Here is a 23,402-nt window from a genome sequence, read left to right as displayed (position 1 = left end):
TTTGAGAGAGAGTGTGAGTGGGGGAGGGGCAGAGAGAGGGAGGGAGAGAGAGAGGATGCCAAGCAGTCTCTGCACTGTCAGCACAGAGCCTGAAGCGGGGCTTGATTCCCATAAACTGTGAGATCATGATCTGACCCAAAATTAAGAATCGGATCTTAACCGACTGAGCCACCCAGGCACCCCCAGCTTCCTACATTTTGAATTTAAGATAAATCATACAGAAACTATTTGACTATACTAGAACATAAGGGAGAGTACTTCAAAGCCTTTTTGGATCCATTCTTAATCATTCTCTGGAGAGAGGACCATGGGCAGCACAGGCCCCTTCTCTTCAGCAGAGGCCAGTGGGCATAATTCCAGAGTCAATGAAGAAGGGCATCTTTTATCCAATGCCTGGTATTCACCACCTTTTTCTTAACTATCATTGACAAGGGATGGGGGGGGAGCTTGGGGAGGTGAGGGACCCCTATACCCTCTTCTTTTTGGAACTACTGACAGCTGTGGGAAGAAGGGGCTTTAAAAGAAAGAAAGTTACATGCTGCCAACGTGTGCTATAACCTAGTGGAAGGTCAGGAGAATCTGAATGCTAGTGTTAAGAGAGAGGGAGAGAGAAAGAATCCCAAGCAGGCTTTGCACTGTCAGTGCAGAGCCTGATGTGGGGCTTGAACCCACAAACCGGTGAGATCATGACCTGAGCCAAAATCAAGAGCTGGATGCTTAACTGACTGAGATACCCAGGTGCACCTACCCCCAACCAAAAAACATTTTTTTTTTTTTTTTTTACAAAGAATCTGGAGCAGACAAATGGACTGATTCTTTCATCTGCTGACCTCTGGCCCCCTTGTGCTTTCTACAAAGTAGTAAATATAGGTGAATTATAACTTGGTTCACTGTGTGTGTGTGAGAGAGAGAGAGAGAGAGCGCGAGTGAGCGCGCCAAGAAAGAGCTCTAAATTCACTGGACACTTACCGAGTGCCTCCTGTGCCAGGTGCTATAGGAACACGGAGAAAATCCATGCTTTAGCTCTCAGGGAGATGAGGTATGTACACCAATGACAATTGATACAAAGGAGACTGGGTCGTCAGACAGTCAAGGATAAAGTATTAGGGGGCCCCATGGGAGGAAGAGATTACTTCTTAGGTAAATGTGGAAGGCTACACTGAGAAGGTGGGTTGGACTTTCAGGGCTGGATTGGTAGAAGAATTTTAGGTGGTGAGAAGCTCCCAGATTGAATACCAGCCTGTTTTTACTCTGTTCAGGCTGTCCTAACTGGGTGGTTGAAACAAGAGAAGTTTATTTTCTCACAATTCTAGAGCCTGAAAGTCTAAGATCAGGGTGTCAGCAGGGTTGATGAAAGCTCTCTTCCTGGTTTGCAGACTGACACCTCCATCTGTCCTTTCTTTGGCGAGTATGCATGGAAGGAGAGATCTGTCTTCCTAGTCTTATAAGGCCACCAATCCTATCTCATTAAGACCCCACCCTTTTGACTTCATTTAATCATAAGTAGTTTCTAACAGCCCAATCTCCAAGTACAGTCACACTGAGGGTTAGGGTACAAAATATGAATTTTGGGGGGATATGACTCAGTCTATAGCACAGCTCTGATTTCTCATTGCCCCTGGTCAGAATAATGTTTCACTAGAAAGACTGCCCTCTCTAACCATGTATATTTCAGATGGGTCATTTGTCTCTCAGTGGCCATAAGCCACGAATCTACAGGCTCAAGGATGCTTGCTATTAGGTAGCCCTGGGCTCTAATTCTGGCTCTGGTTAGCTAACTAATTTGAGCCTCAGGGTCCTTTCCATAAAATAGGGATAGATAATTCTGCACAGCAAAGGAAACAATCAACAAAACTATAAGACAACCTACTGAGTGGGAGAAGATATTTGTAAATGATATAAGGGTTTAGTATCCAAAATGTATAAAGAACTTATACAAATACCCAAAAAACAAATAACTGAATTAAAAAATGGGAAGAAGACATGAACAGATATATCCTCAAAGAAGGCATCCAGATGGCCAACAGACAATGAAAAGATGCTCATCATCACACAACATCAGGGAAATGCAAATCAAACCCACAGTGAGATAGAACCTCACACCTGTCAGAATGGCTGAAATAAAAAACATAAGAGGGGTGCTTGGGTAGCTCAGTTGGTTAAACTTCTGACTCTTGGTTTTGGCTCATAATCCTAGGGTCATTGGATAGAGCCCTGCACTGGGCTCTGTGCTGAGTGTGGAGCCTGCTTAAGATTCTCTTTCTCCTTCTACCCCCTCCCCTGCTCATGCATGCTCCCTTTAAAATAAAAACAACACACACACACACACACACACACACAAACCAAATCACAAGAAACAAGTTTGGAGAGGATGTGGAGAAAGGGGAACCCTCTTGCACTGCTGGTGGGAATGCAAACTGGTGAGGCCACTCTGGCAAACAGCATGGAGGTTCCTCAAAAAATTAAAAACAGAATTACCATATGATCCAGTAATTCCACGAGTGGGTATTTACCCAAAGAATATAAAAACACTAATTCGAAAAGATGCATGCACCCCTATGTTTACTGCAGCATTATTTACAATAGTCAAATTACGGAAACAACCCAAGTGTCCTTTGATAGATAAATAGATAAAGAAGAGGCATACATATGTGATGGAATATTACTCAGCCATCTTGCCGTTTGCAACAATGTGGATGGAGCTAGAGTATATTATGCTAAGTGAAAGAAGTCAGAGAAAGACAAATACCATATGATTACACTCGTTCATGGAATTTAAGAAAGAAAACAAATGAACAAAGAAAAAAAAAGACAAACCAAAAACATACTCTTTTTTCTTTTTAAAGGTTTATTTATTCTTGAGACAGAGACAGAGCGTGAACAGGGGAGGGGCAGAGAGAGAGAGAGGGAGACACGGAATCCAAAACAGGCTCCAGGCTTTCAGCACAGAGCCTGACATGGGGCTCGAACCTTCGAACTGTGAGATCATGACCTGAGCCGAAGTCAGACGCTTAACCGACTGAGCCACCCAGGTGCCGCCCAAAAACATACTCTTAACTATAGAGAACAAAGTGATGGTTACCAGCAGGGAAATGGGTGGGGGGATGGGTGAAACAGGTGGTGGGGAGTACACTTATGATGAGCACAGAGTATAGAATGTTGAATTGCTATATTGTACATCTGAAACTAATATAACACTCTATGCTAACCACACTGGAATAAAAGAAAAGAAAAAAGAGATAGATGGCAGCCTTCAGGGTTTAGGTGAGGAGCAAATGAGACAGAGTCTGTGACCACAACGTGAAAAACATTATTAATGAGTGTTTGGTTAGTTCACCAGTTCTGCTGCTCCAAGTCTTCTCCTGTTGGATCTGCCTTCCATATACTAGTAGGACCAGAAGTCCCCTCCTGGCATGAGGCCTAATGAATGCTTTCCATCATCCCACCCTCATCAGAATGGGGGTCGGACAGCAGCAGGCCCTGCATTCTGGCTGGGACTCACCAATAAGCTTCATGCTACCCAGGGAAGCCATTTCTGCGGCCCCTCCCTGGCCCTGCTTGCACAGGAGAGAGATATGCAAACAGAGCTGGGGATGCCAGCCAGGACCTTGTGGTGGTGGGGTAGGAAGTGCATTTTGACAGCTCTGAAAAGAAAATCTCAGCATAAGCACAGTCCAAGAAACACTGGTAAGTGGTACAGAGAAAGAGAGGCTTAGCTTACTGCGTGTGTGTCTTGAGGCTGTTGTGCTAGACTCATCAATCTAAAAGCAGAACAGGAAGGGCTAAAGCTAATAGGCTTGTGTTGTGGGTTCCTGATTCAGATCCAGGATGAGCTTCCCTCGAAGCACTTAAGGAAATCCTTAAGCCCAGGAAGTCTGCCCAGGCAGCACAGCCAGAGACAGCCTTTTCTTTTCAACCCCAAAGACGTGGCAGCAGCTATCACAATCGGAGTTGTGTAGCTTAATTCCGGGTTCCCAAAGGGCAGAAACTGTGTCTTTTACTATCTAGTGCTCCATTGCGCTCCCGGAGTGCTGGGCAAGTGCTGGGCACATAAGAATTACGGAAAGAATTAATCAAAATGTCAGAGGCTTCCTACTTCACAAATTCATCTGTGACTTGCCTTGGGGAAGAATCATACCACATCTCTTATTAGATACAGATGCCATTTTCTAACTTGGAGGTTGCAATGATCTTCACATCATGTTGCCTTACGTCTGCATATCTAGTCCCTTCTCACAGAATGAAGGTTTGTGTCCCTCCTCCATTCATACATTGAAACCCTAACTCCCAATGTGATGGCATCAGGAGGTGGGGCCCTTGGGAGGTGATTAGGATGAGGACAGAGATCTCATGAATGGGATTAGTGCCTTATAAATGAGACCTCAGGGAGCCCTCAGGGCTCTTTCTGCCATGTGAGAATACAAGAAGCTGTCAGTCTGCAACCTGGGAGGGTGCCCTCCCCAGAACCCAGGCAGACTGGCATCCTGATTTTACACTCGCAGACTTCAGAACTCTGAGAAACAAATTTGTCTTGTTTATAAGCCACTCAGTCTATGGTACTTTGTTATTGCAGCCCCGACTGCCTATCAAGACACCCATAAATAATGAACTTTGTTTGTCTTCTACCCTAGAAGGAAGTTAGGCTTGGGGACCTCAGGGTCCTAAGCACCAATTCAGGGCTCCTTAGCCTGGTTATAAGGACGGGTCTGGAAAAGATCCTCCCTTTGTGAGTATTAAGTGGTGTCTCATTTGGTGTGAAGAAATCCAAAGTCTTGTAGGACACTGCATTGCTAGAACCTCAGCAACACCCACCACAACATGAAGCTGGTCACCGGCAGAGACAGTGCTCAGTAGTTTATAAAGCCTCTCTACCTACATCATCTGAGTCTCTAAACGCTCTCTGAAAGTGGGCAGACAGGGATGATGATAATCTTTTATAAAAAGAAATCCAACATTCAGAAAGTTCAAGAGACTTGCCCCAGGTCCCCCAGCCAGTCATTGGTGGAGCTGGGAATGGAAAACTCCTATGACTGAGTCCTGGCTTCTCACCTCCCAGACCCATCCAGGGCTATCAGACTGAGTCCGTCCCTTCCTGGGTACAGAGGCTTTCTGTCGCCGGGCCTGAGTTCATTCCCATGGCTGGCTGCCAGCCAGCTTCTCGCACACCTCTGCCAGCCCACATGAAGATGAGGATGACACATTGCCATTCTGCACAGACTAAACCAACCAACATACACAGATTAAACCAACACAAAAGACCTTTCTTCAAAAACCTATATTCTGCTTGGCAAGGTATCGAATAGCCAGTTCTTGACAGTGCTGGGTGGTGCCAAGGGTTTGCCTCAAATCATCAGACATAAGAATCTGAAAGAGAGGAGGGTTGGCGGGAGAGCCAGACTCTCGGGAGCGGACTGCTGGGACGTGTGGCCATACAGCGAGCACTGGCTTGTGACGGCCTTGCAGCCGGCTGTCTTCTGAGTTTTGAGTGCCTGCAAAGCTGGTCTTATACTTTTGAAACAAATGCTATCGTGTATAATATACTTACAATGTTAATCCTTGGTATAAGCTGAACGGTCTTTCCCAACACTTAAATTTAAAACAGAAAAAGAGGAAAGTGGAGGTGGGGTACTGAGTAGTCGTAAGTCTGGTCTAGAAATGCAGTGGGCCTAGGGAGAGTGTGTAGATTTCACATCTGTAAAAGGATAACTGCTGTGTGTATTTTACAGGATCCAAGGAGAGTGGCTAGGAAGGCCTGTGGAGAGTCCATCCTGTTGTACAAATGGAAAATAGCTGGCCTCACCTCACCCAGAGGGCCCCTTTCCTGCAACTGTGACTACCTGGAATTCAGCCCAGAACCAGGAAGTGAGCAAGCAGGCCTCTGAGCAGACAAATTAGTCTATTCATCAAATGTTTACTGAGCATCTACTCTGGCCAAGTGCGGTACAAGGCACCTGGAATGGGGTAGTGACAAGTCAGACATCCCTGCCTTCAAGAGTGCCCGGTCTTTCCACGAAATCCATGTCAATCACTCACAAGAAAGTTCTACAAGCTCCAGTTCAGTCTACCAATTCATGTTTCAGAAGCAAGTCTAATAAAAGTGGTTTTCTGGCCTAGGATAGTTGGAGTCAGCAAATTAGGAGACTTCTGGAGTTAGGTACACTGACAACAGGAAGAAGCATCAGCTGACACTAATAAGTGAAGAGGTGGGAATTAAAATTATTTTGAGCAGAAATGAAATTTCAAAAAGTTGCCTAGAACCACTCAATAGAAGACTAAATATCCCTACTCTTTTCAATTAGTTTTGAGAACATTACCATATGGTAGTAAAGTATCTTATTAATTATCACCCATTACCTTTACTTAGTACTCTACACTTTAAATATTTGCTTCCACACACATGGTAATCCTCATGTGCCTAATACTATAGTAGATATTTAAGAAAACATATAAGGTATTAAGTATAATTTAAGTTTAAGAAGGAAGGAAACTAATATTGTCTAAAAAAATTAAAAAAAAATTTTTTAATGTTTATTTATTTTTGAGAGAGACAGAGACAGAATGCGAGTGGGTTAGGGCAGAGACAGAGGGAGACACAGAATCGGAAGCAGGCTCCAGGCTCCGAGCTGTTAGCTTAGCACAGAGCCTGACGCAGGGCTTGAACTCATGAGCCGTGAGATCATGACCTGAGCCGAAGTTGGACGCTCAACCGACTGAGCCACCCAGGTGCCCCTTGTCTAAAACATTTTTTAATGTTTATTTTTGAGAGAGAGAGAGAGACAAGAACAGAGTGCAAGCTGGGGAGGGGCAGAGAGAGAGGGAGATACAGAATCCAAAGCAGGTTCTGGATTCTGAGCTGTCAGTGCAGAGCCTGATGTGGGGCTTGAACTCATGAACTGTGAGATCATGACCTGAGCTAAAGTTGGACACTTAACCGACTGAGCCACCAGGTGCCCCAGGAAACTATAATATTTAAAATATGATCACAAATAGTTCATGTTAAACACATATCATGTTTTAAAGGTAATTTTGGTCATCTGCAAAGTTCACTTATATGGGAACAGCTCTTTCCCTGACAATACCATAACTATGATACTAAATAACAACAATAAGCTAGAAAAAGGTTCTGTCGCAGTTTCTTGCCTAAGTAGGCAAGTATGTATGGGTGTGTCTACCTGTCAATCATAGATACAACCATGGTGTATTATCATAAAATTTTCAGCTCTCTAGAAATCATGTACCTTCAAGGAAACAAAACAGAAAATGGTCAAGTTCAGTTTTACCTACTTATACTCTGAATCCTGCTGATTTTGCTAAGATCTAAGAGTGATCCTGAATTTCCCCCTTATTTAGGAGGAATTTCATCAGTGGTTTTAGAAAGCTCTGCATTTTTTTTTTTTCTCAGAATGCCCGCTGGCAAGTTTCTAAATACGTTTGTCCTCAGGACCCCAGCCCTATGTCTGCCATGGACCAAAAGACAGAACCACGCACATAGCCCTGCCTGGCTCCACACATATGAACACCTATTTAGGCAAAGAAAGACAGGTGTGAATCCCCAGTTTTCAACAGTCTTAAGGCTTTAAACTCTGTAGGGACAGGGGCTATGTCCCTTTTATTTACTGCTATATTCCTAATATCTGGCATGGTGCCTAGCACAGTGCATGGTGAACAACAGGTGCTTAGAAAGTATTAGGGGAATGAATGAATGAGCTTTGGTTCCTAAACCCAGCTCCAGGGGGCCTATACCTACCCTATCAGGGCCTTGGGCCTACTCAGGCCAGGGCCTTCAAGGTCCTCAGGGGACACCATCTTTGGATATGCAAGAATAGCCGACTGGGTATTTTGGCCAGCACCCTATGGAATTCACCAGCCTCTTGGCACAACAGTACAGACAGCAGGGGCAGGGTGGGTCAGGGGCAGCCTCTTTCAGCAAGTGTTGTGAGCTGGTCTGTTAAACCTAAGGTCCAACCAGTTGTGTCAGTGTGGTAGGGTGAGTGGAGTATAAAGTAGCACAGATGTGTGTACAAACAGTTAAATCTCACTGAGGCAAATTCTTAATGCCTAAGAATTCTTGTTTTGCTTTTCTCGTTTTCTTGTCAGAGACAAGATATCCTCAACAGAGGGGCAAAAATAGGTGTCTAGACATCTAAATTCATTAAAAGAGACAGCAGAGAGAATCTGTAAATCATTGGAACAAAGACTATTTTTTCTAGCAGGACCAAAACAAAGGAGTTGTTACATTCCTCTCCATAAAACTGGTCCTGCTACAATGCTGGGGTGAAGAGGCAGCAGCCACGGTGGCCAGGCCAAGCCTCTCTGTCCACATCACTCTTGACCAGTCTTATCAGACCCAAAGCCCAGGCCCAGGACAGAAACAACAGGACAGGAGGGGCCTTGAAGCCAGTGATCTCTATGAATCATATAAAGAAAATGGCATGCCCCCAACACACACACCTTGTTTCTCTCATCTGATGCCTTGCGGGTAGAGTAGGGAGGGTGTAGAAGTGGCTTTATTTAAATAACATGGGAGAAAAATTTGGAGAGTCTGTCCACATACATAAGCAAATCAAATTCCGAGCAGAGAAACACATAGAATCCCTTGGTTAGCACTGCACATAAGTTTCTCTCTCCTCCCAAACTTGCTTCTGCCATAAAATAGATTTCTAGGCTGAGATTAAATGCAGAGATCTTGGCAGACTGTGTGGGAGGTAGGCCCTTTAAGCACTAGCCTTCTTTCCTGGTGGTCCCAGGGATTCATTGCTGTCAAGCCCCAGCACAGTGTCAAGGAGGAAGGAGAGAGAGGGAAGAAGGGAAAAAGGGAGGAAAGCAGCCAGGGTCAGGAGGACTAACTAAAGCCAGTAGTTGGGGGTGTGGCCTCTCACAAGCTTTGGAGAGCAGGTGATCCTCCAGAAACAAGGGTCTCCTCATGTAGTAAGGGGTGAGTGGCTGTCCTACTGTGTCCCTCCAGGGAAACTGAGTGAGAAGCAAGTGAGTGCCTTGTTTGTGCTCTGCTTCCTCAGGGAAATAGGTTACCACCAGCAAAGGGATGCAAAAGAGGCGTCTGGGCAGACTGCTTCCTCAAACATCATTGTGCTCCTATAGGTTAGAATGATGCTTCAGAACCAGGGGCCTCTGTTCAATTCTTGGGCTCCAGTAGGAAAGTTCTTAATGCCTACCTTCCTATTTTCCACATACTGAAGTGACTTTGAGACATACTTTGAACATATCATCTCCTGCTAGTAATATTTAGGGGCTTCTCATTATTTCCTAGAGGTGAAAATTTCCAAGTTCCTGACCTAGCACATAACGTCCCTTCAAGACCTGGGCCTGGCCTGCTTGTTTACTCTTAGCTCTTATTCCTTCCCCTGCCTCCTAAGCTCTGGTCAGAATGAGCAGCTTGCTGTTCCCTGAACCTGCCAGGCTATTTTACATCCCTGTACCTCTGCTTATGGTCTTTCCTATGCCTTGAAGGTCTTTCTTACCTTGCTGCCCAGTAAATATCTGTTCTACTTTTTTTTTAAATTTTTAAATTTTATTTTCAAGAGCAAGAGAGACAGAGCATGATCAGGAAAGGGCAGAGAGAGAGGGAGACACAGAATCCAAAGCAGGCTCCAGGCTCTGAGCTTGTCTGCATAGAGCCTGACATGGGGCTCAAACCCATGAACTGTGAGATCATGACCTGAGCTGAAGGAGGACGCTCGACTGACTGAGCCACCCAGGCACCCCTGTTCTACTTTCAGATATCAGCCAAAGCGCCACCTCCACCATGAACGACCTCTAAGAGGAACCTCTAGCATAGATCCACATTTGTTTATGGTCTTCCCTTCCCTTCCCTCCCAGAATGTCAGCAACTTGAGGGCAAGGGCTTTGCCTATGTTGTTTCCCACTGGATCCTGGGTGTCTGGAACAGTGCCTGGACCACTGCAGGTACTGGTTAAGTGTTTGCTGAAGGAAGGATTGAGTCTCTGCACTGACAGCACTGCTCCTAGGCTGTGGGTTCCACAGGACAAGGTCTAAATTGTATTCATTTCCGTGTCTCCCAGCACGTGATTTGATGGAGGCTGGACATTTAGCAAAAGTGGATATATGAAAGAAGGAATGAGTGATGAATGCTCATATGGACACAAAGCTCACAGTACTGGCATTTCCCCAAGAATAAGTCACCTCCAGCATTCTGTTCTGTGTTAGAGCTTCTTTTTCCTTCTTTTATGTTGTCTATTCTGTGAGAAGAGTTACCTTTCAAATAAGGCATGTTCTAAATTCCCTTCAAACACATTTGCAGCACAAGAAGTTTGGGCTAGATTATCTCAAACACTTGGCTCACCCTTAAAGTCACAGATTGTATAATCTGTCAGGGACTATACCCAGATTTTAATTTTAATTTATGTTTGAGAAAGAACCTTGTCTAAAGAGCACAGACCTTGTAAATGACACAGACTCATCATCATACATTCGAGGGACTATTTTATTTTGGGTTTTCTGTTTACTTGCATTACCTGCGTGCCATCTACCATAGAGTGGGGAAAGGGGGAGTGAGTGGGAAGGCTAGTCGCAGAAAGCCTTAGATAATATGTCAGAAGGCTTGATTCCAGTGATTTTGAGCTCAAGTCCTACTCCTCTTTGGCAATGAGGGGAGTTGGACTAAATGGTCTCTAAAGGCCTGTGAACTTGCAGAAATAATATAATCCTGTGCTATGAGCATTCACATACATAAGCACCTTATGCTGCCTATACCCACACAGATATTACATTTAAATGTGGTTAAAAAAAAGCTTATTGTTTTTCTTAAGAACGAATAAAAGAATCATCATACAAAACATGTTGCCCACAAATTCTCAACTAGTAGCTATTCTGATTTTCTAAAGTCACTTCTTTAAGAAAAGAGAACTTATAATTACACACATGCTCACAGACACACATAATACTGGAAAGATTATGTCCATCACAGACCAACAGGATGTATGTGTGGGGGGGTGGGTAGGGAGGTGGGTGGGTAATGCATTTAATGATGCCTTAAAACACAAATACTCCAAGTGGGCTTTAGGACCATTCCTGAGAGGAGAGCTTTGGGTCAAACGTTGGGTGGTGTGAGAACAGCGGGGTTAATAAATGCAGAGCACAGGCTGATAGATTTTCTGGTCACATCCTATCAGCAGTCAGAGAGCATGGATGCATTCCATGGAGCATTTATGGGCTCACCAGCACCAGTCTATGACAATTTTATTTAATCATAAAAATATAATAGTAGTCAAATCTTTTTGTAGTTTCAGTTTACTGCTTTCTCGAGTGAAATAAATGGTCTCTCAGATTTCTTTTGCTTTCATCTCCCTGCTCTAAGTACAGTAGGATAAGGTTCCAATTAAGACCCATTAAATGTTCACAGTGATTCATGTGAGCCATTTTCCAGTTTCTTTTCCTAACACAATCTCAATGCACCTCTGAGTGATCTCTGTGGTGTGTTTTCAGTTTAGCAGTTGCCTGTACAAAAAAGAATGATCTGGGTGTGAGGTCTTCCTTCATCCTACTTTTCCAATGCAAAGTGGTGAGTGGAGATTCTCCTTCACTGCTGTCCAGACAAGCATATGTTTGTCACCTGCCTGGTATGTCCAGCTGCATGAGGCATGCACCTTAGGAAGGGGACTGGCAGCTGGATAGAACCAGACTGACCCTCCCAGTCACTGCCCCTTGGCAGCTACACCAGAGTAGTGCACGGAGTGGCAGGCCAGAGGCATCTGCAAGTGGACCCCTGGTGCATCTACCTCTTTTGGGTCCACAGAGGAACCCTGTAGGCAGCAGACATGCAGAGCTTTCTGCAGCTTCTTCATGGGTGGGGAAACACACCCCGACAGCAGAGACGGCCTATCCAAGCTGATATCATGTGTCAGGGCTTACCGAGGGCACACTCCTGGGCTTCTCCCACTAAGAGCAGGGAATCAGGAGGCAGACAATGATCACTTCAATAACATCACAGTCAACATCTGTTCCAGCCCAGGGAATGTGCCAATCACCATGTGCATGGCCTAATTTAATTTGCACAACAAGGCTGTGATGTTATTGATGGCTTCCCTAGTTTACAGGTGAGGAAACTGGCACCAGAAAGGTAAGTGGTTTGTCCAGGATCACAGAGCTGGTAAGTGGGAGAGTTGGGATCAGAACTTAGGTTGCCAGGCTCCAGAGCCCATGATCCTCTCAACAAGCTATAAAAATGTACTAGTGATGCCTTGAAGCAGAGGCCAGCCATGGGCTGCTGCCCTGACAGGGCTCTCACACACCGGGTTCTCTGACAAGGTGTGCAGCATCTGACGGCCCACTAAAGCTACATATTCTCAAAGGAACTACATGTGAAGAGATTTAAGATAAACATTTAAAGAGGCCCTTAGGAAATGTTATTAAATTGAATGATATGGTGGTTTGGGGGTCTTTAAGTATAGATTTTCCTGCAGTGTGCTTTCTTAGAGTGGGCCATAACTGTTGAAAATCTTTTTTTTTTTAAGAAGAATTTATTTTTTTAAATTTATTTTGATTTTGAGAGAGAGAGATAGAGAGCAAGTGGCAGAGGGGCAGAGAGAGAGGGAGGGAGGGAGGAAGGGGGAGAGAGAGAGAGAGAGAGAGAGAGAGAGAGAGAATGAGAATATCTCAAGAAGGCTCCATGCCGTCAGCACAGAGCCAAACTTGGGGCTTGAACTCACAAACAGTGAGATCATGACCTGAACTGAAATCAGAAGTCGGATGCTTAACCAACAGAGACACCCAGGCGCCCCAAAAACCTTTTTTAAAAACCAAATCATAAGTCAGAGTAGATTTGTCATGACAATGGCACCAAGTTGGTGAGCAAAGACCCCACAGGCATAGCTGAGAGTCAAATCTGAGACCTGAGTGATCAGGATGACATTTACTCTTCAAAACAACCCTGTGAGTTAGCACTTGTTGTCTCTCTGCTATAGTCAGTGAAAGCAACCTTCACGACAGCCTGCCTCTGTTTACCACCCAATGGAAATGAGGGGCTAGGATGTGATCCACCCCCAAAGCTTTTCTCTCACACACCACTGTGTTCTCAAGCACAATATTTGCCAAACCTTTAAACACGCAGTTTCCTTTGGATGTCAAAACTACTGGCTCCAGCAAAAACAAAACAAAGCCATTTCTTTTAGAACAGATTTGAAGATAAGCAACCCATAGTGCCAAAGAAATGGCTCTTAAATTTTTAGCTAGAAGTGAGTTCAGGAGGTTTGGTCAGTAAAATAGAAGTGTTGTATCTTTCAAAATCTGAGATCATTTTAACCTTTTGTGCAGTATTATGCCTAAGGAGAAATGTATCATCTCGACACCCAGTCATTCAATCAACAAACGTTTATTAGGTAATCGCTATGTGTCAGGCACCGCTGCAGGCACTGGAGACAAGACTCTGCTCTCAAGGTGCTTACATTCTAGTGGGATGCTGTGGGGGTGGGAGTGCGGAGACAGACAAAAGAAATACATGGTGGGAAGTAATAAGTGTGTGAAGAAAATAAAGCAAGGTAAAGGGGAAACAGTGACCATGAGGCTTATGTAACTGTTTTAGATACTGTGGTCAGAGAAGGCCTGATAACATGATATCTGAGGAAAAAGTTTGGAAGCCTCTCCAAAACATGTTGCTTTCTGAGGGTAAGTATTCTAGTAGAAAGCACTTAGAACAAAGGCTTGAGGTGTGTCTGTGGAACAGCAAGGAGACCAGCTGTGGCTAGAGTGGAATATTTGTGATTACTATACTTAGAAATGAAAATGATTAAATCTATCTTTTTATGTTGGTCTGGCCATGACTTCACACTCCATCCTCTATCAGAGTAGGAGGGGCCCTTCAAATCACCCTTTTTTACAGACAGGAAACTGAAGCCCAGAGGGCAGTGGCTTGCCCAGGGTCAGTCAGCTCTGCAGCTGTAGAAGGATCTAGCAGTCCTGACTGCTGCACCAGCATTTGTTCCATGGTGGTGGGCTTTTTGCGACTGATGAGGGTCTTAATAAAATTTCCTATCTCAGGAGTGGTGTTTTCTTTGTGATTACACATTAATCCTTTTTTTTTTTTTTTTAAGTTTATTTATTCTGAGAAAGAGTGTTGTGTGTATGAGCTGGGAAGGGGCAGAGAGAGAGGGAGGGAGGGAATCCCGAGGGAGATTAGAATCTGTACTGTTGGGACAGAGCCTGATGCGGGGCTCATACTCATGAACTGTGAGATAATGACCTGAGCTGAAATCAAGAGTTGGATGCCCAACTGACTGAGCCACCTAGGCGCTCCACTGCACATTAATTCTTTATAATCTACCTCAGTGATTTATGAAAAAAGTTCCTCTGTGACTGAAGACCAAGGCAGGCCCAGAAAAATTAGAATAATCACTGGTCAGGAGTTAAACTCTGGATAAAATATCCCTTTGGCATCGTTTTCTTATGCATGTTTGACGTCCCAATAGAAGACATTCAAGGGAGCAAGGATGACTGAGGTTTGTGCACACAGCTGCCCTGACAGTATTCATCCTGTTCAGCGGGTCTGGGTTTGGGTCTACCTTGGGAAGAGGGTGTTGACGGTTTTCTTGGCTTCCTCTTGTGTGTCTTCCATGGCTCTGCCTAGTCTTGGGATGGAACTGAGAGGAATGACTAACTTCATGCCACCTTGCAGTTAAACTAGCCCTCAGAATGACCCTACTCATGCCCCTGGTCTCATAGTCACTGCTGAAGGGCCTTCGTGGGATCCCAACTTTTCATAGTCCAACTGGGATAAAGCTATGGCTAGCTTCCAACTTCAAAGTTTTACTGTTAGATTTCACGACAGTTATTTTACTGCAATGTTCCGGATCTGAGTTCCTCAAAAATGAGAACCTGAGGAAACTGGCAAAGGAAGGATAGTTTATCTGTACAATCCTGTTTGTTTCAGATCACTACGTAAGAATTAGGAGTTTAGCCTACTGCTGAATCAGGTGTATTATTCAGCGTCATGAAGGTGATGATGACAGGGCAAGCAGGGGTAGCAACAGCTACCTTTCATGAGCATTCACTAGGAGTCAGGCTCGGCATTCAGTAACTTGCCTGAAGTCATAGTGCTGGCATAGAGCAGAATAGGGATTTCTAAGCCAGCTGACTTCAGAGCCTATGCTCTTATCCTCTAGGACATCTGACTTGTAGAACCAGTGGAGAGCTAATTCAAAACTTTAGCTGCAGACTGATTCAAGATGTGAATCCATTCGGGTGCCACCCTCACTACTGCTGCATTGACCACAGACGGGAGGATCTGTGGGAACTGCAAGAGTCACAGATCAGGAAGCCATTCCAATCACAGGGGGAAGAATGTTTCTTTCTCAGTTCAGTACAAGTATCCGTGGCCAGTGTTCATGCTGAGTGGTGGAAGTGCGGGCTCCTTGGTGGGACTGCCTTCAACTGCAGTTGATCTGGTAATGGGGCTAGGAGTTCCCTACCTCTCAGGTGGTTTATGTGCTATGAGCATGTGGTAGTTCCAACTACCCTTGCATGGGAAAATTCATCCAAAGAGATGACCGAAGTAAAAGGTGTCTTTTATGCGGATTCTGTGAAATTGGTGACTTAATACAATCAGCCCAAAGTGCTAACTGGCAAATTTCTCCATCGAAATACTAGTTGGGTCACTCACTAGAAGTGTTAAATGTGTAGGCAGAAGTTAAGTTTAATTAGGAAAGTGTTCTTCTCTTTTTGGGGAAAAATCCCACATTTTTCTTTGGTATTGTAATATAAAGAGAGTAACTGCCAAATGGTTATATTGTTGAAATTGTTAAGCTTTCCTTAGACATGATACATTTTCATTTTATGAAAGGAACTGTATCTGTCACATAAAGAAAGATAATGCAGAAAGGTGAATGTTTGTGTGACAGCTGAAGAACGAGCTGCCAACACTGGGAGAATAGAAAGTCCTCAAACGCTGGAGACTCTGCCCTGAGCCCACCACAGCAGACCCCATTCATGGACTCGCACGGGCCGGGGGAGTTTACCAAATGGGTGTGACCTAGGACCATCTGCCTTTGAGAAAAACAAAGAGTGAAGTTAAGAATGTTTGAGTAGGAATTAGGTCCCTTCTCAAAGTTCTAAAGGCTGAACTGGGGCTTTGGAAAACTGCCACTCTTAAGACATCAGTCTGCTTTCCTCAGCTGCAGATGGTATACAGCTAGGAAAGTGCCCTGTTTTTGTTTGCAGGGAAATGCCTGAGGTGAGTACAATAGATACATTTCAGATATGTTTAGTCAACCAACGTTTAGGTTTTCTTACTAAGTCATCAAATTACAAAAGACCTGGGAAATGCATGTCACCCAGCTCAGGGTGAATCTAGTTTCAAAAGGTTCACTGTCCAGCCTTACTCGTCCGTTCCGATTCCCCAGAAGCATTCAAGAGCTTTTGGTCCAGTGCAGGGCAGATGATTAAATGATTTGCAAGGACTTCTCTACCGAGAAGCTGGATGGGGGAGGGTGGGCCACAGGGATCCTTCCTTTCAACTGCCACAAGAGACTCTGGTTCTGATAGCTAGGATCTATGGGGTCTTTCCAAATGAAAAAGTCACTAACTAAAATGAATATGCAAAGGTGCTTATTCCCAATACGGTAATATGCAGGCAGTCAAATAATCTGTCATTCGAGTTAATTTAATTATCAGACCACATTTAATTATTCAATATAAAATGTAAATAAAGTGAAGGGCTGGCAGCACATACTAATTATGTTCATTATAATAATTAGATGGGAAGGGATTTAGAAAGAGTCATGAAATTGCCATAAAATACAAGGAAGTTTTTGATTAAAAAAAACATTTTAATTAGAAACGGCAACCCGATAGAAAACATGACTGGGTCCATCAAGAATAGGGTATTATTTTTATTATCCAGGTTTCTTCCCTGAAGTCATCTTTGGTATCGGGGGGCTGTCTTTGCAGTTAATAGACTAAATGGTGGCAAATAAAAAGTGCCAATCCTTTATGCAAAGCAGTTACCTAATAAAACAGGCTTAGGCTGCAGCAGGAGTTCAAAATCTCCTGTCTTTTAAAGACACAAGCTGTTTCCCCAGGAGAAAATAAAGGATCCACTGTGCACAAACAGGCCCTGCAAATTAACATGACTGACTAATGATACGGAAGCATTAAATGAATTGAGCATCATAATTTTTCCTCTGAAATTCCTCTGATTTAGAGAATGTGGCATCAGGTTAAGTACATTCACTTCCATAAGAACAGAGAGGTGGAAAGGGCAGGAACTTGACTGCAAGCTGTGAGTTGGGTGTGCCAGTTCTTGGCTTGGCAATTCCTTTCCTCCCTCTGAGCCTCAGTTTTTCCACCTGTAATATGAGGCAGCTGGGCTAGATATTTCAGAGCCTTTCCAGGTGAAGATTCCATGAAGCTATGACCTTAAAGGATGAGACCTTAAAGCTGAATTTACCACATCCCCTCAGCAAACACTCACTTGGCAAATTACTGGGGAGATTAGAAAGGGAATTTAGTAAAACAAGTTTTTAGAATGAAATAAACAATCAGCTGTTTAGTTACAGAAAACTCCCTAATTCTACTGGGATATGAGCAGTTATCCTCTTAGTAAGCTTGGGGTTATTTCTCCCCTCCCTAGCCCCTGCCATGCAGCTGGATGGCATGGAGCCCAGCCACGAGCTGGTGAGCACAACCCTTTGATGTGGGTGAAACAACTGTAGCTAGAGATGGCTTCACAGAGCAAGGCACCTGACATCTCACCTGTAAGTCTCTGCTTACTGGTTTTGTCAATGGAGCTCCTCTATTAATATGGGGAGCCAGGGTATATGCAGCTTTTAAGGGTTCACTGCCATGGAGTGGACAGGCAGCTAATGAAGCCATCTGGTGCTGACAGGATCAAGAGTAGGGCAAGGAGCATCTGAAAAACCACAAAATGGCTTGGAGTCCTCATGAGATCAGAATGCTCGTCTGTCTGTGGTTCTAATCTTAGCCTTTAAAATATCACAGACTCCTGGAACTCACAAGGGAGGTCATCTAGAACAATCCACTTCCTTTTTTAAAAAGCATTTTTTATTGTGGTAAAATATATGTAACAGAAAACCTACCATTTTAACTATTTTTAAGCCTGCAATTCAGTGGCATTAAGTACATTCACAATATTGTGCACTATCACCACCGTCATTTCCAGAACCAGTATACCTCTTTGTATAGTCAAACATGCTCAAGCCTTAAGAGGGAAAATGATTTAAGATCACACAGCTTGTGGCAGAGTGGGGGTTAGAACCCAGGCCTTCTTTTGCTAGACTGTGTTCAATTTTGTGTTCATAAAACACGCTCATTTATACCATCCCAGGACCTAAAGTTTTCTTTGTATCTTTGTATTTCTTTGTACCATTTCAGGGGACTTATAACCTCTTCAAATCCCGATCCCTTACCTGTATGTGAGGCAGAACTACATCCTGATGTACTTACGTCCTCACTGAAGTGCTAATGAGGTCCAAAAGACACCAGATGGAAAAACGGTATCAACGATTTTACAAATATCAGGGGTCATGCTTAGAAACCACATCTCCATAAGATGCAGTGTCTCAGTATTTGACACTTACTCTAAGTCTATTGATTTCTGATTTCTCCTCTACTTTTTATCACATTCTTTCTTCTCATAGATTGTTGCTTTTCATTAATTGCCTTGGGGCTGAACTGACTTCTCTGATCTTGCCTCAAATCAGAAGTGGATGTCCAGTTTAATATTCAATCTTTCTGGGAGGCTAGGTGTCAAAATAGAAGATCTGGCTTTTTTCCCTTTTCTAATTTCTTTCTCTTAGTGAGCTCACTTCTCAACAATGATCTCCAAATGCTGCTGTGTCTTCTTCCCCAGATGACAAGCCATAGTGCACTTGTCTCCTGCTTGTGCTGCTTGGTGCTCTCTCTGCCCTTTTAGTCTATTTCCGCTTGCCCCAACGTGCCCAGTCACTGCTCTGTCATGGCATCTCCAAATGCCAGTTCCCCTGACCCCATTTCCCATTCACTCTGGTGAGCCCACAGATACTTAGGAGGTGTGCTTTATCTGTAGGAAAGGATCAGTCTGTGACCTGGCATTGGCAGAAAAACTCTCTGAAATCCCACACAATTCTGAGTTCAGCAAATTCATTACAACAGAGTTGGCTTAAGCAAAAAGTTTCAAACCATCTCCGAATGCGGATATGGTGAAGGAGCTTATCTCTTGCCGTAGAACTGTAACACAGCAAAATACTCTCACATCCACAGATGACCTCTTTACAAGTCCAGTAGATAGTGTCATGATACATAATAAACAACTTAAGTATAAAACAGGAAATTGGAGGTGCCTGGGTGGCTCAGTCGGTTAACTGTCCAACTCTTCATCTCAGCTCAGGTCATGATCTCATAGTTTCATGAGTTTGAGCCTTACATCAGGCTCTGTGCTGACAGCATGGAGCCTGCCTGGGATTCTCTCTCCCCTCTCTGCCCCTCCCCCAAATAAATAAACATTAAAAAATTAAAAAAAAAACCAGGAAATTAGTTGTAAACCACGGGCTGTCTACACAGGATAGAGCCCTGCAGCCAAAACGATATTCACAACAGGTGTGTCAACTATACTTCAATATAGATATTCACAAAGAATGGTTTTGATACACAGACAGTGCCTGACTGATGGTTCGACTTATGATTTTTGAATTTTATGAAAGTGATACACATTCAGTAGAAACAGTACTTTGAATTTTTATCTTTTCCCAGGCTACTGATAAGATACTCTCTGGTGATGCTGGGTGGCGGCAGCTCCCAGCTGGCCTCCAGTCAGCCACGCGATCATGAGGGTAAACAACTGATCCACTTAACAACCATTCCCTACCCAGAAACCATTGGGTTTTTCACTTTCACTGCAGTATTCAATGAACTAAATGAGATATTCAACACTGTACTAGAAGACAGGCTTTGTGTTAGACGATTTTACCCAACTGTAGGTTAATGTAAGTATTCCGAGCATCCTGAGAGTAGGCTAGGTGTATTAAGTGCGCTTTCCACTTAAGATATTTTCAACTTCTGATGGGTTTATTGGGGCATAACCCCAGTGTAAGTAAAGGAAGACCTGTAATGTTAAGTGTATAAAGTAGGATATAACAGTATGTATGTACAGTATGATCTCAGCTACGTAAAATATTCATGGAAGGGTGGGGATGTGAAACAGGTGAAGGTGGTCATAGGGTACAAACTTGTAGTTCTAAGATAAATATGTTCTGGGGATGTAGTGTACAGCATGTTGACTAGTACTGTATCACACATACATTTAAAAGTTGCTAAGATCGTGCATCTTAAAAGTTCTCACCATATGAGAAAAAAATTTGTAACTATGTGAAGTGATGGATGTTAACTAAACTTACTGTGGTATTAATCTTGTATAATATGCACATACCAAATTATCACTTTGTACACTAAAACTGATACAAAGCTGTATGTCAGTTATATCTCAATAAAACTGGAAAAAGTATTCAGAATAAGGACTGTAAGGGAACTTGCCAAAATGCTAACAGTGGCTATCTCAGATGGTGAGAGCAGCTTGTAAGAGACTTATGAACCTGCTGGGCCTGGAAAGGACAATGCATCGCTACCTGGGGGGTGTTAGCAAGGGGAAAGCACTTCCAGAATGTTCCCATGGTGGGAGGGGGAAGTGAAAAAGATCTGTTCTCCTGGCACCAGTGTCTGGAAAAGAGGAACTTTTCTATAAATGACACTTGTTCTGGTCCACATTTTCTATATTTTAACTATGGAATTCTTTCCAGAATGGACTGCATGCTCCTCAACCTTCTTCAAAGGGAATGCAAAGAACATACATTTTGCCTCCATGCTCATTCAAGGTTAGCACTGGGTGCATCCAGATCTTCTCGGAAATAAATACAGGGTTTAGTGTTCCTTTCATCCAGATGGCTGTGGTTTCTGAGTTCTCGGCCCTGCCTTATTTTTATTTTTTCTTTCCCCGCTCTCACCTTGAACTTGGCTTTGTCACTATAACCAACTCCTGTCCTTCTCCTGCCCTGGTCTAGTTTGCTGCAGGCTAATAAACGGTTGTTAGAGATGTGCCTAAAATAAAACTTATTAAGCTTGGAGTGAGGGTTAATGGTTGTCCAGATGCCTTTTTCTCAGCTATAATCCATACAGTTGAGGTTGCAGAAGGTTTTAGATAAATGAGGCTATCAGGAACTACTATTTGATGTGTTAGTTATGCCATTACTCTGGTTTTAAAAATGAAGAGAAATAAGGTGCTCATCATCATCATTATTATTTTACGAAATCGGTAACAGTTTTCCCAAGTTCTTAGAGTAGCAGAACCCTATTTACAAATGAAATCTTGCTTGGAAACCACATAATCCAAACAGTTAAAAGTGAAACTACTCTGAGTGACTCAAGGGGGAGAAGCCCAAGTCCTGCTTTCTCAGGCCCCCCTCCAACACCACCTAGCACCCCCTAAGCAACTAGAAGCCAAGTGCCAAGAGTGGCCTCATAAAGCACCCGACTCTAATGCTACGTGCAAAGTGACCCGAACTGAAAGATGCACTCTACCTCATCACAATGAAACAAATATATGGATAGAACATCAGAACCTCTGTGGTAAGGGAGTAGATGCTTCTGTGTACTGAATATTTTATTGAAAAAATTTTATTTTTATAACTCTAAGAGGAAGCCTTAGTGCTCATCTAGTGCTGATCAAATCTCTTTGGGTAGAATAAGGCAGAGAGGTGTCCTTGGAGTCTGGTTAAAGGGCCTCACGCAGGACAGATGGGTTCCAGCAGGCTAGCCTGCCTTTTCTCAATCCAATACCTCACACTCTCAGTGTTGGGGGAGCTGCCTGAGGAACTGTCCAGGGCCTCTTACCTGGTTATCTGGGTGGTTGACAGTGAAGTAGCCCACACAGACGATGACCTCATGAAGGAGGCTTTCACAGGAGACTTGGCTGCAGTGGCCCAGTAGAGAGCTGGCGATATGCCGGAATGCAAGGGACAAGCCCTCTGCCCCTACAATAGACTGACAAAGACAAGGAGCAGTTAGAACTCCCCATCCCAGGGACAGGCAGGGCTGCAAATCACAAAGCAAGACTGGACCCTGTGCACTTTCTGCCATGGTGCCGGAAGAACATAGGAAATTTCTAGAGCACTATGCTTGACAGTTCAGTTTAGGGATTCTTGCTCTAATAAGTGACCATAATCAATGTAACATTTAACCTGAAAAGAGACATGGAGAAATACTCTTACTTTGTGGATCAAGACATACTATCCACCTAAAGCATAGTTTATTCCATTTGTAAGAAGTTATTTTTTCCCATGGTACAAATCGTCTCATTGTAGAAAATGTGGAAAAATATAAAAATGCTAAAATTCTCCTGTGAATCTCCTGTTACCATTTAGCTAACTTCTAATACTTTTCTTTTTCTGAAGGAGAAAATATTTTCTTGAACACAGGGGTAAAAATACAATTCTAATTATTTACTTATGTTCAAACAGGAAAGCAATATAAATAACAACTGGTTATTATTCAAATAAACAGCCCTATAAACCCAATGTTCCCAAAAGAATGTAAAAAAAACACAACACCTTGACCCCCCAAAAAAAACAAACCATGAAGCCCCCTCAACTATGAGGCTTCTGGGATCCTTTCCCCAGACAGGCAAAGGGCTGTTGTTGGTGGGCGATGCAGGAGGAGAGCCTGGGTCTGTCTGTGCAGCCTGAAGCTTCTATTTAATAAACATGTCAAACAGACAGAGCGACAGGAGGGCAAAGGGGAGAGGCGAAGCCTACAGAATACACTCGCAGCCGACACTGGAATGAAGCACCACTGCTGGCCTGTGGGGAAAGGCAGCGTTTTAAACTCATCTCTTCATTTGAAGTCTTGGTGGCCTTGAACCAGGTCAGATACATAGCAGCTTAGAAGTTTCAATGAATTCACTTTGCCTAACAGTGGTGAAACACAGTCCTGTTAGTGAGTATTGTGGAAATAAAATTACTGCTAAATTTTAAGAGTGCCTTCTGTCTCAGTTTCATTGCCCTGAGACAAAATGTTTTTCAAGCCCCAAAGAGGTTCAGGAGAGCTCTGTTCCTTTAAATCAAGTAGTGACACCTTCTCAGCTCAGCCCTTATTTAATTAGTTGTGTCCAGCATGCTGTGACCCAGTGCCCTCTGTTTAACCTTCACTGATAAGAGCAGGTCAAGGGGCATGTAAGTTTGAATATAAAAATTAAACCAATTTTTCAAGGAAACTATATTTCCTTTTTAGTCAGAATTAATTGCCAAGTCAGTACATTGATTTGTTTCTTGAGACCACCTTCAATTGTAAAATCTGTCAAAGTGTATGCAATATACAATATCCGGGATCTCAAGGCCATCTGTGCCAATATGAATTCACAGTGAAATCAGACTCTTTGCTGAAGGGGG

General features: G+C 43.5%; 1 protein-coding gene across 5 annotated transcripts in view; it reads right to left on the bottom strand.

The window, feature by feature from the left end:
* SCAPER (S-phase cyclin A associated protein in the ER) overlaps positions 1-23,402 on the bottom strand; it is a 505,214-nt gene that overhangs the window by 9,344 nt on the left and 472,468 nt on the right. For all 5 annotated transcript variants that reach the window (XM_086711283.1, XM_086711287.1, XM_086711288.1 and 2 more), the window contains one exon: positions 21,850-21,999. In XM_086711283.1, the coding sequence (XP_086567409.1) occupies positions 21,850-21,999 (150 nt within the window). The remainder of the gene's footprint in view (positions 1-21,849; positions 22,000-23,402) is intronic.

The sequence above is a fragment of the Puma concolor genome, chromosome B3, assembly GCF_028749965.1.
Source record: "Puma concolor isolate L17-30 chromosome B3, mPumCon1.1.hap2, whole genome shotgun sequence".
In the NCBI taxonomy this organism is placed as follows: domain Eukaryota; kingdom Metazoa; phylum Chordata; class Mammalia; order Carnivora; family Felidae; genus Puma; species Puma concolor.
Note: the sequence above shows the minus strand (reverse complement) of the source record. Positions and strands in the feature narration are given on the sequence as shown.